The sequence below is a fragment of the Musca autumnalis genome, unplaced genomic scaffold (assembly GCF_047663935.1).
Source record: "Musca autumnalis isolate F117 unplaced genomic scaffold, ASM4766393v1 scaffold_2, whole genome shotgun sequence".
Taxonomy (NCBI): Eukaryota; Metazoa; Arthropoda; class Insecta; order Diptera; family Muscidae; genus Musca; species Musca autumnalis.
In genome coordinates, this window is record NW_027411755.1 from 96,211,095 (window position 1) to 96,227,624 (window position 16,530).

General features: G+C 34.4%; 1 protein-coding gene and 1 long non-coding RNA gene across 2 annotated transcripts in view; both read left to right on the forward strand.

Annotated features, from left to right (window-relative positions):
- The window catches only part of LOC141394323 (uncharacterized), a 204,093-nt gene that overhangs the window by 13,558 nt on the left and 174,005 nt on the right, over positions 1-16,530 (forward strand). The gene's annotated exons all lie outside the window — the stretch shown is intronic.
- On the forward strand, positions 4,651-7,510 carry LOC141394322 (uncharacterized). Its single transcript, XM_073968578.1, has one exon. The coding sequence runs from the start codon at positions 5,285-5,287 to the stop codon at positions 7,079-7,081; it is 1,797 nt and encodes a 598-aa protein (XP_073824679.1). The 5' UTR covers positions 4,651-5,284; the 3' UTR covers positions 7,082-7,510.

Consider the following 16,530-nt stretch of genomic DNA (forward strand, 5'->3'; position numbering starts at 1 on the left):
ACTAGTTATGAGTATCTACTCGTCATTGTAGAGCTGGCAAACCATCGATATTCCCAACATTAGATATTTTCGATATGATATTTTAAAATATCGATTGCTATCGATATTAGCGTTAAGTTGTAAACACTAGCTTTGTTCCTTTACTTTTTTAATGGTAAGAGTGGTAAAAGAGAAAAGTGTCAAAATTGTTCAAAATTGCTCTCTCATGAACATTTTTACCAGAAAAGTAAAGGGACGAAAAAATGGTAGATCCGGCAGCAATGTCAGAAAAAAACATAAAAAATCAATTTTCGTCTTTTATTTCACAGTTTTTAATTTAGTGTTGTCAGTGTTCGACTTTTTCTTCGGTTTTTCGTCCATTTTGTGAAATAATCGTCAAACAAACGTCGAAAAATCAGTTCTGCCATTTTCTACCTGCAGAAATTTTGCTGGTAGCCTGTGGTAGAAGAGAAAGCCATTTTCGCTCTCTCTCCCCTCTCACTCTCTTAAAAATTGCTTCCAGTTTTGGCACTTTTCGGGGTTAAGGAACGCTTTGCAGGTTAAAAATGGTAACAAATGGTTAAAATGGTAACCTCAGGTAAGTAAAGGAACACAGCTACTATTAATTTGGAGATGAAAATGGCGGAAATGTCAATGCTTTTCTTGACATTTTGCACAAGTAGTTCACAGAAATGTAAATGAGAATAAACAATTGCTTTTATTTTATAAAAATATTTACAAAATGCATTTTACTTTTCCGAAAAATGTGTACGTGTAACTATGGACTTACTCTCTCACACACACAAAACCGAAAAGCAGCGAAATTTCTATTTATTTCAATGAATTTTAGGTTGGGATTTTTGTTCCGATAATATATGGGGAATTCCAAGTGAAATCGGACAGTTCGGAGAAAAGTAATTTTTGATTTCAATTGTTTTTGGTTCAATTAATGCTCCTAGCCAACAGAACATTTTAGTATATTTAAAAAATTTTTTTTTGACCAACGGTACAGAGATATCGCCTATTGAAATTATCACATTTTTAAAGAACTATGTCCAAATAAATACTCATAACTTCTTTAATATTGGTCCAAATGGGACCATCTTTTTTTGAATTGTTTGTTTTTTCATCAGCTATTGAAAGAAATACTTAAAAGAGAAATGCACAGTGGGCTTCAATGCAATTTTCGGGATTTAATATTTAAAATCAATTTTTAAATATGATTGTACCCTTCGATTTTTTCAAAAAAATTATATGTTAAACTACGTTCAATTACAAAAATTTTAAGCTCTAAATCGTAATGGGATGCGAATAAATACTATTTTTTCTGAATTTTTTAAAATTTGTCAATTTAATTTTTCCTTTATACCTTTGTCTAAAATGTATTATTTTATTAAAAAAATTAAAAGTTTCATTTATAAATATTTGTTTTGATTTTATATTTATGAATTTATCTCAAACATCTTAAAAACTGCGTCATTTTTCGATTTTGAAAATGCATCAGCGAAAATTCCATTAAAGCCCACTGTGCATTTTTTTCAATTTTTTATGATAAATATATAACATATAATGATAAATATGTACTCTTAGCTTCAAAAATACAGGAAATACAAATTTTGGACAAAGGTATTAAGGAAAAATTGTATCGACAAATTTTAAAAAATTCAGAAAAAATAGTATTTATTCGCATCCCATTACGATTTAGAGCTTAAAATTTTTGTAATTGAACGTAGTTTAACATATATGGTCTGTTCCAGTACTGCAAGAATCTACTAATTTTTGCTATTTTTTCCGATAACATAAAGGAAAAAATGTTATCGTAGTAAAACATAGTAGCTTCTTGCAGGTTCTGGAACAGAGCAATAATTTTTTTGAAAAAATCGAAGGGTACAATCATATTTAAAAATTGATTTTAAATATTAAATCCCGAAAATTGCATTGAAGCCCACTGTGCATTTCTCTTTTAAGTATTTCTTTCGATAGCTGATGAAAAAACAAACAATTCAAAAAAAAGATGGTCCCATTTGGACCAATATTAAAGAAGTTATGAGTATTTATTTGGACATAGTTCTTTAAAAATGTGATAATTTCAATAGGCGATATGTATCTCTGTACCGTTGGTCAAAAAAAAAAATTTAAAATATACTAAAATGTTCTGTTGGCTAGGAGCATTAATTGAACCAAAAACAATTGAAATCAAAAAATACTTTTCTCCGAACTGTCCGATTTCACTTGGAATTCCCCATATATAGGCAAAATTATCTATTGATATTTATGCTTGGTTTACATTTACGAAATCCACTCGATTTCAACTGTCAAATCCATAGGTTAAACGTCAAATGAAATCCAGATTTTAATTTAGTTTTGTCAGCGTTCGACTTTTTCTTCTGTTTTTCGTCCATTTTTTTCTTCATTGTGAAATAATCGTCAAACAAAAGTCGAAAAATCAGTTCTACCCTTTTTTACCTGCAGAAATTTTGCTGGTAGCCTGTGGTAGAAGAGAAAGGCATATGTGCTCTCTCTCCTCTCTCACTCTCTTAAAAATTGCTGCCAGTTTTGCCATTTTTTGGGGTTAAAGAATGCTTTGCAGGTTAAAAATGGTAACCACAGGTAAGTAAAGGAACACAGCTATTGAAAATTTAATGTCAAAGAAAATATTGAATAATGGGGTCGTTCTAAAAAATTTCTCAGGAAAAACATAAATAGATTTTGAAAATCCTCTAAAATAGAACAAATTTGAATCAAAATGCAAATATAAAGCATACAGAACTGTCGCAGGTCATTGCTTTACACGTTTACGATGAAAATAATTATTTTATGGTAGCAAATTTTGATGTTTCAAATTTCATGAGTAGACCCTATTACATTTTGAAAACCGATGGTATGTTCCAGTACTGCAAGAATCTACTAATTTTAACAGTTTTTCGATAACATAAAGGAAAAAATGTTATCGTAGTAAAAAAATAGTTGTTGTTGTTGTTGTTGTTGTAACCGTGTTTTTGTTATGTTTATTTGTTTGTTCCTCTGTTCAATCTGGCTCTGGGTCTATCTCCAGTTCAAGAAAAGTGGCTGCTTCGATGGGATGTAGCCATAGATCCACTGGAGTTATATGGGTAGGTTTAGCGGCGCAGTTAAAAAGGTGTTGTGTGTCGTGCGGGCCCATGCTTCATACTGGGCAGATGTCTTGCACGGCGCGATCGATTTCCGCCCAATAAGAATTTAGGCGACTGCAATATCCCGAGCGTAGTTGAGCCAAAACTACTCTAGTTTGTCGTGGCAGCTGACGCTCCTCAGCTGCGATAGATGGAGGATGTACTCCGAGTACTTTATTCACACTATAATTGCTTAAGGCTTTGGCAACTGCGTTCCTGTGAATGCTATTCAATCCTGCTTGATATGCTTGTTGATCTAGGGGTTCTCTCCTGTATCGTTGGACCTCTCCCTCTAGAGCATGGATATCCTTCCTGATCTCCCTGAATGGGCCGGGCCTACCCACAAGATGGTGATTGGGATGGCTCACACGATAACATCCAAGCAGGTACTGCAACGAAAGCATCTCATTGTGTTGCTTTACAGGAAGAATTTTTGCCTCCTCATGTAGATGGTCCACTGAAGATTTGAGGTGGCACCATGTCGCTGTTCTCAGGGCTGCATTCTGGCAAGTTTGAATCTTTTTCCAATTCGAATCACACAATCTCGGGGACCAGACTGGAGCCGCATATAAAAAATAGTAGCTTCTTGCAGTTTCTGGAACAGAGCATTTTTACATAGTTTGTTCAATCAAACCCTAAAAAAGTAACTAAACCAAAAACCTATAAAAAGTTACCAAATTTGATAATATTCTACCAACTGTGGCAACCGTGTGTACTTGATAAGTGTGCAGCAAATCATTCAATCAGCATTTCATCTGCAACCGAAATCTTAAAATTTTCCTCTAAAAATGAATGAACTCAAATTTTATATTTCTTAACAAACACACGTTCTGTTCCAGAACTGCAAGAATCTACTAATTTTTACTATTTTTTCGATAACATAACATAGCAATTATGTTCTGTTTTTTTTTTTTCAAAGCAGAACATAGCAATTATGTTCTGTTTTTTCAAAATTCCTGTTTGATAATTTTGAAAATGAATATCATCGGTTTATCGGATTGACTGGGTTTTATTTTGAAAATCAAAACTATTTTGATTTTCCTTAATCCACGAAATTCACACACACATTCATATTTTGAAAAAAAAAAAAAATACATATACTACTACGAATGTTGACATCAAAATTTGATAGTGTATGGCCCGTTTTAGTTTACACTATCCATCAATGTCATATGCACATTCCGCATTGATGGCTAGTCTAAACTACGTCTTAGAGGCAGTTTACACTATCTATCAATGTCATATGTGCTTAAAATTTCCATCGTTATACAGTCGGTAATGTGTGCAATATTGGAGATTTTTCTTACGCCATTTACTTTTTGCTTCTACACCAGCAAAAATGCTGTGAAATTACGTCTCCACATTGCCTGCGTGGATAGATATGGAATGTTTTTATTTCATATGATAGCTAGTGTAAACAATGACTAAGCAAACCCATTTAACTGATAGGTGCCGGCTCGGAATTCAACCGTTTCTAATACAATGGTGATTTGAAATGCGCATGACCAAATAAGGCATTGCCAAATTTATGTATTCTGGATTGTAGCTTGTATATCTTTGTTCCGGTGGTATAAAAATATAGCATTTTTCGTATTATTAACAAAATGGAATAGCGATAAAAACTTACTAATTTAAATGTTAGTACCGATTTGTCTATCAGTTTTCAGTGATAAAGTTTTCGAAAACACTGCAATATTATCACGGTGAATAGCGAATTCATCTCATCAAGAAAAAAGAGCCCAAGACTGAAAAGGCGTTGCTAATGTCAGAGTTAAATATAAAAGCTAATGAATTTAACCAAAATGCTTACAAAATAAATCTCAGTACAAATATGAATCTAGTTTGATACGCGTCAAATCAAAAGTTGGTCGCTAATATGCAAATCATGCTATACATTTTCGCTACGTAAAAATGCCGGCTACAACCACTCAGTAATTATTTGCGATTTATTGTCAGAATGAGAAGCAGGTGCAATGTATTGCAATTCCACCACTTAAAATTTGTTTGGCAGCGCCCACTAGTAGACAAATGTGGATGATATAAACCGTGTTGAAACACATTAAAAAAGTTTTTTGTCCGAGAAATAAATTGATAACAGTATGCAAGAATACACAGAAGGAGAAATTTTGCATTAACCAATCGTCTTAGGTACAATGACAACTGTTAATTGTGTACAATCGCCAATATCATCTTGTAAGACGTCTCTTTCTCAATCAGCAGCAATAAATCCAAAAATAGCGTCATGTTTCTCATCCTTCTGTATTAAGAGTGGTTTAGTTCTTAACGAAAATATTTCTATTCCAAATCCACCTAACCCTTCAACAAATTCTTACTTACCGCAGCAAGTATCGCCAAAAATACCTCCAGCCACATCTAGTCGTTTCTTCGGAGCATCTTCACAATGTCAATCGCAGCAGTGTGTAGATTCATACCCTGATTGTCCGGTAAACGTTTCGTTACTTGCCACTGTGTACGGTAGTTACAAGGAGGAAGTAGATTCAATGTTTTTAACTAACGACGCTAATGTTGCCCTTGATGAAGATTTTCTTTCAAATGAACACCAGGAAAAAGTGATGATAGATAGTATTCATAATCAGCAAACTTCATCGTCCAATGCTGATACAAATGAGGACGATGAAAAAACGTTAAAGTTAGCTGTTGAACTAACAATGCTGAACTTAAGAAAAGTCCAATCTCCGCTAATATCAGCACCATCACTTGTCATTAATAAACCACTCCAAGAAAATCACAGTCAATCAACTATACATCCATCACCTGAACAGTCGTCAGCAATAAGCAATCCGTATCGAATGACAACCAAAGTTTTTCTACAGACTCAGTCTCGTAATGTGCTTTCAGCTGCAACATCACTAAATAAACAACTATGTACCGGTAATGAAAACAGCCTCTGTAAAACTAGTTCATTGACTGATATTAATCAGACAATGATATCATCCGTAATTAGTGAGGAAAGATCAAAAAAGTCACAAAATATGACGGAATGCGTTCCCGTACCGAGTTCAGAACATGTCGCAGAAATAGTAGGTAGGCAAGGTTGTAAAATTAAAGCATTACGAGCCAAAACAAATACATATATTAAAACACCCGTACGAAATGAAGAGCCAGTGTTTGTTGTCACCGGCCGCAAAGAAGATGTTACCAAAGCAAAACTTGAAATTCTCTCAGCGGCTGAGCATTTCACAGTCATACGAGCTTCGCGAAGAATAAATGACAATGTTCCAATACATTCTCCAACAGCTGGAAACAAACAACAAATACTTGGACTGCATAAGACTCACGGATCCACGGGAGCGCAAACACCCGGGCAAGTCACGGTACAAGTAAGAGTGCCGTATAGGTTAGTAGGATTAGTCGTTGGAACCAAAGGTAATACTATCAAACATATCCAGCATGAGACTCAAACCTATATTGTTACACCGTCGCGAGATAAGGAACCTATATTTGAGGTAACTGGATTGGCAGATAATGTAGAATTGGCTAAAAGACACATTGAGATACATATAGCAACAAGACTTGGCAGCACTAAAAATAATTCCGTTGCTACATCAATATCGCCTCCATCGCCTTGTACTACAGTAAGACAATCGGTAGATATGGACTCCACTGAATCGTCGCTGCATTCTCTGAATGCCCTCAATCATATGTTGAACGACGACCTTCATTCAGAAATATTGTCATCGATTTATAAAAATGGAATCTGCTCAACGTTGGACTGCCGGCAGATTCATTTAAATGGAGTGAACGCTGATGATAAATGTAACAATATACATTCAATGAACGGATATTTTAATGACGACATAGATAGACCATCTCCATATGTTTTAAATGAACAAATTAACAACCAGCTCAAATGCGTTGATTTCGTTAACAATCTCATAGAGACGAACAGTTCACAATATTGCTCAGAGCAAAGGACACAGTTTACATAAACATACCGACGTGTTCATTTTCTTTTAAAATGGCTGATGCTATAGGGTCAAAATATTTATATTATCTCATCTAACGCCTAGTCACATAGAATATTGAATATATCCCAAAGCGATGTTGAATCCTCCAAAATGTTAAGCCAACCGCTGTGAAATAATTTTGAAAAAGCATAATAAATGACATCAAAGACTTATACTCCCTCTACAGCGCCAAACTAGTCAAGCAGGTGAATGCGGAATATGTGTAGATAACACATAAACATACATACATATATTATTTTTTTTTACACAATGCTAATTCGACATACGTGAAAATACGTGTGCCCGGATATTTGCATATTTTATACAAAATATTTTTAAAATGTATATTTGCATTGTAACTGATCAATATATGATTTATTTTATATTAATAAACTACAATATAAAACGAAACATTTATACATAACTGTCTACATTAAATAATTTTCTACTTAATCTGTTCCATGGAACAATTACCCGGGTAGTGGTATCGTAAAATTTTGAATATGTTATGTCAAAATCTTTTTTAGGTCTTATGCCAGAAAATTCATTGTTATTCTCTTTTAATTTTTCATTGGCGTCTACACACATACATATGTATATGAAATCATATGAAAATTTTGACTTTTTCATTGCTTTGCATTGGTTTGAGAGTTACGGATTTAAACACAAAGAATAATTTCAGATTACAGAACCTTGTGTACAGAGTTTCACTCCCTTCATACCTCTACCCTATAAACTAATTTTCATGTTAATGAAAATTTTCATAGTCTGGCACAAGGCCAATTTATATAAGGGATATGCATGAATTACAACAACTAACAATTTTACAAAACCAACATTGTTGTTATTAAGGCTTTACCTAATTAATTGCGTGTGCGTTCAAAATACATGTATTTTGTTTTTTCGAACGCACACGCAACACGCAATTAATTAGGTAAAGCCTTTAAAAATAAATTGTCAAAGAAAATATTAAATAATAGGGTCGTTCTAAAAATTTTCTCAGGAAAAACATAAATACGTTATGAAAATCCTCTAAAATAGAACAAATTTGAAGCGCAAAGTAAATATAAATCATTCAGAACTGTCGTAGGTAATTTTTATTATACGTTTAGGATGAAAAACTGTATTTTATGGTAGCAAATTTCGTAGTTTCAAATTTCATAAGCAGACCCTATTACATTTTGAAAACTAAATTTACAAAAAAGTAAGAATACAGCTGATTGTAAATAAAAAAAAAATAAAATAAATATAAATATGCCTTGGTCTGTCATAAGACTATGTTGTTGGGGAAATTACAACGGAAATATTTTTTTACAAAGGGATTTGACTTTTCATTTTCGAACACCTGGTGTGATACCACTACCTCGGTAATTGTGTCATGATCTGTTCGTAATCAAACGAATCCCAGATTATCGAATAAGTTTTCTTACCCCGGCAGGAGGGTATAATTAAATTTCTCATTCCGTTTGTAACACATCGAAATATTTTTGAAATAAATAAATATTCGTCGGAGACCCTATAAAGTATACATGGTATAATAAGAAAGGTATGGCAGAGCTCACAGCTGATTACAATTTGTTTTTCGTTTGGTGACCGACTTGTGTCAAACCCATTTTGTTATGTTTTGATTTTAATGTTCAAATTATGTCAATTTTCAAATACATAATTTTCATATTCATAAAACGAAAAGAATTTTCATCGTAATGAAAAAAAAACAAAAGCCGTTATAATTAAAAAAAATGAGAAGTTGTCGCATGACACCCTAAAGACGGCTGATGCTGTAATGTATGCGGATGATTGTACGATCTTAGCGTCGGGTCCTATCGTCGATGACATACATATGTATGTGATAGGTTAAATGTCTTTAAATATCTACATAAATGAGCACAGTACTTTCATCCACAGCCACTCTGCTCAGCACACAGACGTCTGAAACGGGCCTCTCCAGAACATATTGTTCCATGATTCCGACCACTAACTCCCCTAAGATATTGGGTTTAAATTTCCATAGGATGTTTAAGTCGTCCGTGCATGCCACAGATTAGAAGCAGGAACAAGGTCCTCAAGTCGCTGGCCGGCAGCAGAAAGAAGCCTTGTAACCTCTTACAAAGCTATAGGCCGATCTGTGGTAAGCTATGCAGCGTGGTATGTAAATGTTAGCGCTACGCAGTAGAAGAATATTCGAACGTGCCAAAATGCCGTCTTAAGAACTGCAACAGGGTGACTCCTCATGACAGCGTTGTACCATCTTCATGAGGAGACGAAAATTGTACCCATACATCAGCACAACACAATGTGGATGCAGTACCTCATTGGGTGTTATCGCCTTGAGCATCAGTACCACGATCAAGTGTACAGGCTTCCCTAGCACAGGTACGTCAGGAGAAATCTTCATGATCTCGAGAGAGAGAGGTATAATCGAGAACCTCTTTATCAACGAGCCTATCAGGCAGACTTGAATAGCATTCATACTGATGCAGTTGCGCCAGCTGTACAATGTATATACTATCAAGATAAAACGAGTGGTTTTAGCGGACGATGCAGCCATCTCAATTCGTATCGGGCCCAAATTGATATCACGATATTCAACACATGCCCGGCATGTGAATTGGGACCTGCATTTGTTTAGCTCACTCACCACTTTCTCCTAATTTTTTATGGACGCAACCAATATATGTTGCCGAATTTTTGAGTTTGAATACGGAGGAACCAGCACCACCAGATAACTGAAATATGTACATATTTGCGTTGCTATAACACAACAACATCTGTAATAGCAACGTTTTCTGCAGATCCGCATAAAAATATTTGATTTTTCTTTACAACGTTCCATTTATTTTTTTAAACATTTTATTATTTTCGACAACAGAAAACAAAACATAAACAAAAACAAAACTTGAAGTTTGTCACCATTGGCAATTTTGAAAGAAAGCGGGCACAGGTGTAGGGTTGATTTTCTATGGTTTTTTCAAACCTGTTCTACCTTCCTTATTCTACCATGAAAGTATATATATTATTGATCAGCATAAAATTCTATGTCGATTTAACCATGTCCATCCGTCTGTCTGTTGAAATCAAGATACAGCTCGCAATTTTAAAGATAGACAGTCAATATTTGGTACAGAAGTTTTTATTACTTGCTGGATGGTTGGTATTGAAAATGGGATATATCGGTCCACGTTTTCATATAGCCCCCATAGAACTGTACCTCCGATTTTCGGTATTTTGAACGTTGTGGCCTCAATATTCCACCGAAATAGCTGAAATTTGTTATTCGTTGGCGGTACACAAACTTCCCCTTTAAATTTATCGGTATAGGTCCACGCCTTCATATAGCCCCCATGGAAAGGTACCTCCCGATTTTCCGTATTTTGAAGGTTGCGGCTTCAATATTCCACCAAAATGGCTGAAATTTGGTATTTAGTCTTCAATATGATATAAAACTGTTCGCCAGAAATTTGTCTGTACAGGTCCACGCTTTCATATTGCCCCATTTTCGACTAAAATTCGTCGGTATAGGTTCACGTTTCGATATAGCCCCCTTAGAACGGTACCTCCCGATTTTCGTAATACTGAAGATTTTGACGTTAATATCCCACCGAAATGGCTGAAATTCGTTATTTAGTCTTCCAAGAGTTATAAAATACTCCAGAAGAGTATTATCAGTATAGGTCCACGTCTTCATATATCCCCATAGAAGCGTACTTCTTGATTTTCGGCATTTTTTAAGTTTTAGCCACATGCTCTTACCGAAATATAGGAAATTTGGTATTTAGTCTTCTTTGAGTCTAAAAACTTTCCGTCAGAAATTTGTCGGTATAGATCGACGTTTTGAAATAGCCCCCATAGAACGGTGTCTCACATTGTTTTTACCGAAATTGCTGAAATTTTTTATTAAGTCTTCTTCATACACGAAAGGAAACTAATTATTCCATTTTACTTCAATACAACTTGTGGTGGAGGGTATAAGAAGTTCGGCCTGGCCGTTACTTGTTTTATTTTCCATTTAAAATTCTTCTTTGATCCATAAAATCTTGTACACACTTAACAGCTATATTATTTGATTTTGTGTCAACAGATGTGAAAATAATCTTCTCTCCTTCTCTGGCCTTTCCTACATCTTGTTCTGAGTGCCTCGGTACATAAGAGCCATGGCTTTCTGGCTGAAATCATTTCTGCCTCTTATGTGACGAGGCCCTTAGTGCTGCTACAACTATAATTCCCTTTCCAATGCACAAATATAAAACATACTGGAACGCAGTGCGATGTTTGGCATACATATTTATTGCTTTCGTTGGGAATACCTGGCCGTCTACATTGTGTTTCTCCTACTCCGTGGATGCACCGCTTTTTGCTGGGATTTGATACCTTTAAAATAAAAAAAATAGTCACCACAAACTACAAAATTAGTTATTTTACTTACATTATCGTTTTCCATAATTTATTTAATAATTTTTTCCCTTTTTATATCTATTTATTTTAATAGCCAAACGTTTGTTTATGTTTTTGGCCAAGAAGTCCGCCACAAAACTTTCGAATTTAAATCAGCTGATCAAACTTGCAAATTCTTACAAGAAAAATTTTCCTTGCAAAAACTTGTAAACAAAAGTCTCCAAAACTCTCCAATATTCTCTCACAATTGTCTCCAAATTCTCTCTCTTTTACTTTGCAAGTTTGTTATCGAACAGCATTTTGTAAAAGTTTGTACAAATTTGCACAAACTTTTGGGTTGTCGTACAGACGTATTAGTGTCAAAATCTAGAGTTGTGCCAAAGGAACTATATGGAACTATCTCGTTCACTTCGCAGTTTCTTTGAACAAACTGCGTATACTTAATATCATACGTTCCCAGCAAAATAAATTGGAAGTAGTGCAATGTAGACTAGTTCTTTCACGGCATGTTTTTATGCAGTTCAAACGGAGTCGTGAAAAAGGCACTCCATTCCTCACATTTTAACCGCATTTGGATGCAATCCAAAGAATCACATCCATTCGTCACATTTTAACAACATCCGGAGGCAGTTCAACGGAGTCGTGAAAAAGGCACTCCAATTCCTCACAATTTAACAGCATCCGGATGCAGTGCAAACGGAGTCGTGAAAAAGGCACTCCGTTCACTACATTTTATTAGCAGTTGTTAGAGATCCCTACATGTACATAAATCAGTTTATACATCTCTACAGGCAGCGGAATAAAAGAGATAATCGCGTTAACATTTCCAAACATTTGTTAATACAAACTAAATAATATTTAATTTGTGAACATTTTTCCGGTAACTCACGAGAAGAAAATTTCCCAATGGGTGCTGTTGGAGTACATGTCGAAATCTTAACTAGTGATGGGAAGACAATATCAAACCCATTTAGCAGAAGAAGCAAAAGCACTTAAGCTTGGATTAAATAAAGAGCGAAGGAACACACATGTTTGCTATTGAATTCAATAGAGAATTTTCATAATGTTAATTTAATAAAGTTATTAATATTTTTGTTTTACACAAATAATAAATGCATTTTATTTTGTTATTCAAAACACGTGCTCTGGACTGCCTCCTATTCTACCCCAAAGGGTCAGTTAAAATGCAATGCCAAAGGGTCAGTTAAAATGCAGTGCCAAAAGTTCAGTTAAAATGCAATGCCAAAGGGTCAGTTAAAATGCGGTGCAATGGAGTGCCTCTTTCCGGGGTCACTCCCTTGTAAAAATCATGAGTGAAAATGCATAATTTGATGCACTTCCAAATCACTTGTACATATCATTTAACTGCCTCTTTGGAGGCAAACTTTTCGCTGGGTTATTTTTCATGATGTTACTCATACGTTTTGGAACTAGTACAAGGAACTAGGAACTAGATTACCCAACTCTATCAAAATCTATACGGGAGTTTGAATTTTTGTTTCTATTTTTGATATCGTCAACAGAAATGGCCAAAGACGTAACCCACATGAAATTCAAAATTCGTATTTTGATGGAATCTGATACATAACGCTAAAAATACATGCTCTGGCAAAATTTAAATTTTTACATTGAAGAAATCCCAAAATACGTAACTGCTCACTGTAAGTCCCAATTTACATTAGGCGAGTTTACTTGCGGCAATTTTTCACGTTCCCTTTTAAACTAGCCTCTTGCATTTATACAAAGCAATTCTGTTCCGATAAGTTTTGTTTAAAAAACAATGAAAATAATGTCAAATACGAAAAAACTAAAAGGAATTGCCGGTAGGAGCAATTTTTTTCTATATCCATTCCCCATACGTGTCTCTCCTACGAGACTTGCCGCAAGTAAACTCGCCTAATGTAAATTGGGACTTAAAAATTTTTTACACATTTAACACAATTTGCACATTTTTACCCAAATGCGTTCCCGTACACCAAAAAGGTGCAAAATTTTTACTTCTCTTTAAACAAAAATGGCGCTGAATAGCTTTCTCTTTAGAAACTTTTTGTTCAACATGTTTGCGGATTGTGATTTGCCTACTTTGACATGTGTTCCAGTTTGCATGACGTTTCTGCTTTCCGTTCCCGTACATTTTGGAAAAATGTGTATGTTGAACTCATTTTCGACAGTTTGCTCTTTTTCCTTAAAAAAGTACTGGAACGAAGCTATTATTTAACCAGTAAGGAAAGGATCAAAGTCGGGCGGGGCCGACTATATGATACCCTACACCACTGTGAATATGTAAAATATAAATAAGAGCTTTATCCAGATCTTAACCGATTTCGATATAATTTGGCACATTTATTTCTAGACCGAATTCAGTCACACATTCAAAATTTCATCAAAATGGACGTATATAGCGTGTTTGGTGCAGCAAATACGTGAAATCGAAAATATATATATGGGAGCTATATCCAAATCTTAACCGATTTTCACCAAAAGCAATAGCGTTCTTCGTATGGCTAAAAAAATTGCTGTCCCCAATTTTCAGCTGAATCGGACAAAAAAATGCGACCTGTACGTTGCGAACAAAAATACATGGACAGACAGACGGACGGATATGCATAAATCGACTCAGAAAGTGATTATATCTATATCCCCAAAAGGAACTATGGGTCTATTTCGTTTCCTTTTGTATGTTACATACAAATGCACAAAGACATAATACCGCTTACCACAGTGTGGTAGGGTATAAAAACTAAACAAGAGTGCAGTAGTGATCAATGTAGTCTTTGACGTTTGTAGCAATTATGACGTCACAGCTAGGTTTTATTGTGCTGATTGCAGAAATGTATAATTTTCATGGCGGTGGATCCGGTTATTTGACCCGAAAGTCCAGATTAAAAAACCGGGTTGGATCTGGGCCCTATTCCACGAAACAACTTATCAACTTTTCATTTTGCACTTATCAATATTTTTGACAATGCTCAAAGTTAAGTGTTCCACAGAACCATTATTTTTTGATATGTGATAAGTTGTTAATTATAAAGTGAGTTTGCTTACTTTTCAAATAATGTAGCTCTTTTTTTGATTTCTGTTCCACAAACGTTATTTCTGCTATATGAAAAGTTGTAACGGCAAAGCGTATTTTGCTAAGATTTTGCAAAAAAAAAATTGCTCTTTCGTTCCACAGAAAACTCTGCATTTTGATTTTGCAGATCAAATTTTGATAAGTTTGCCTTAAATTTGCGAGGTAAACGTTCTCTTTGCCAATTGTTAAAGCGAGATTTTGTTCGGAAATACTGAAAACACGGTTATGACAAGAAATTGTAAAGATTTTTCCGAACTTCTACCCTCTGAATCAACCATCCTACTTCGAACTCTCACTATCCGAAATTCCACCCTACGAACAACCCCATTCCGAACTTCTACCCTGCGAACAACCTCACAAATCGATGTTTCTCGATTTTACATTTAGACTATACTCTATTTGAGAGACTATTTTTATTTATTACTATACCCTCCACCATAATATTTCATTTGAAACTCATCGAAATAATCATTTGCGACCCTATAAGGTATATACATATACATATACATCCGTCCGTCTGTTGTAACCACGCTATCTTCCGAACGAGTTGAGATAAGGGGATGAAATGCTGTTCACACGTGTCTTAAATCAAGTTGGAAGTTGAGCTTTGTTATAGTCCCCATATAGCAGTGCCGTCGATTTCAGCTATTTTAAGGCTTTTAGCTACATTTTCAGAACGAATTAGTTTTAATATGCTTCCAAAACTTACCGACCTAGGCCCAACTTTTATTATAGCCACCTTATACCGCACTATTTCAGCTAATTTGTGGTTATTAGCTACATTTCCAGGCCGAATTAGGTATAATTCAGTCAATCACCAAGAAACGTCTCCACAAAAAATTATGGATATAGGTCTACGTTTTTTTATAGCCTCCATATAGTAGTATAGTAGTACCGTCCGATTTCAGCTATTTTAAGGTTTTTAGATACATTTCTAGAACGAATTAGTTATAATTTGACAAGTAACTTCTCTACTGTGTGGAGAAAGAAAGCTAATTACTCTATGCCGAACATAACGCTTTTTACTTGTTTGATTTCGCTTAATTTTATTGTATTTTATTTTATTTGTATTTCCCTTCATTTTATTTTAGATTATTTAATTTCACTTAATTTTATTTTACTTTATTTTATTTATTTTTTAACTTTATTTTATTTCAATTTACTTTACTTTATTTCACTTAATTTTATTTTATTTCACTTCATTTTATATTGTTTTATTTTTTTATTTTATTTCATTTTATTTTTTATTTTATTTTACTTCATTTGATTTATTTTGATCTTATTTTAATTTATTTCGTTTAATTATTATTTAATCTTTATTAAAATTATTTTATTTTATTTTTATTTCATATTAATTAATTTTGTTTTATTTTATTTTTTATACCCTACACCACTATGTGGTAAGGGGTATTATGTGTTAGTGCATTTGTATGTAACATACAAAAGGAAGCGAGATAGACCCATAGTTCCTTCTAGGGATATACATAGAATCACTTTCTGAGTCGATTTATGCATGTCCGTCCGTCCGTCCGTTCGCAACATACAGGTCGCATTTGTTGACCGATTTCGCTGAAAATTGGGGAATACCATTTTTTTAGCCGTCGGAAGATCAAGTTCGAAGATGGGCTATATCGGTCCAAGTTTTGGTATAGCCCCCATATATATTTTCGGCCGATTTCACGTATTTTCTGTAACACACACGCTACATATGTCCGATTTCGATGAAATTTGGAATGTGTGACTGAATTTGGTCTAAAAATAAATGTGCCAAATTATATCGAAATCGGTTCAGATTTGGATATAGCTCCCATATATATGTTCGTCCGATTTCACGTATGCGATGTACCAATCACGCTATATACGTCCGATTTTAATGAAATTTGGAATGTTTGACTGAATTTGGTATAGAAATAAGTGTGCCAAATTATATAGAAATCGGTTCAGATTTGGATATAGCTCCCATATA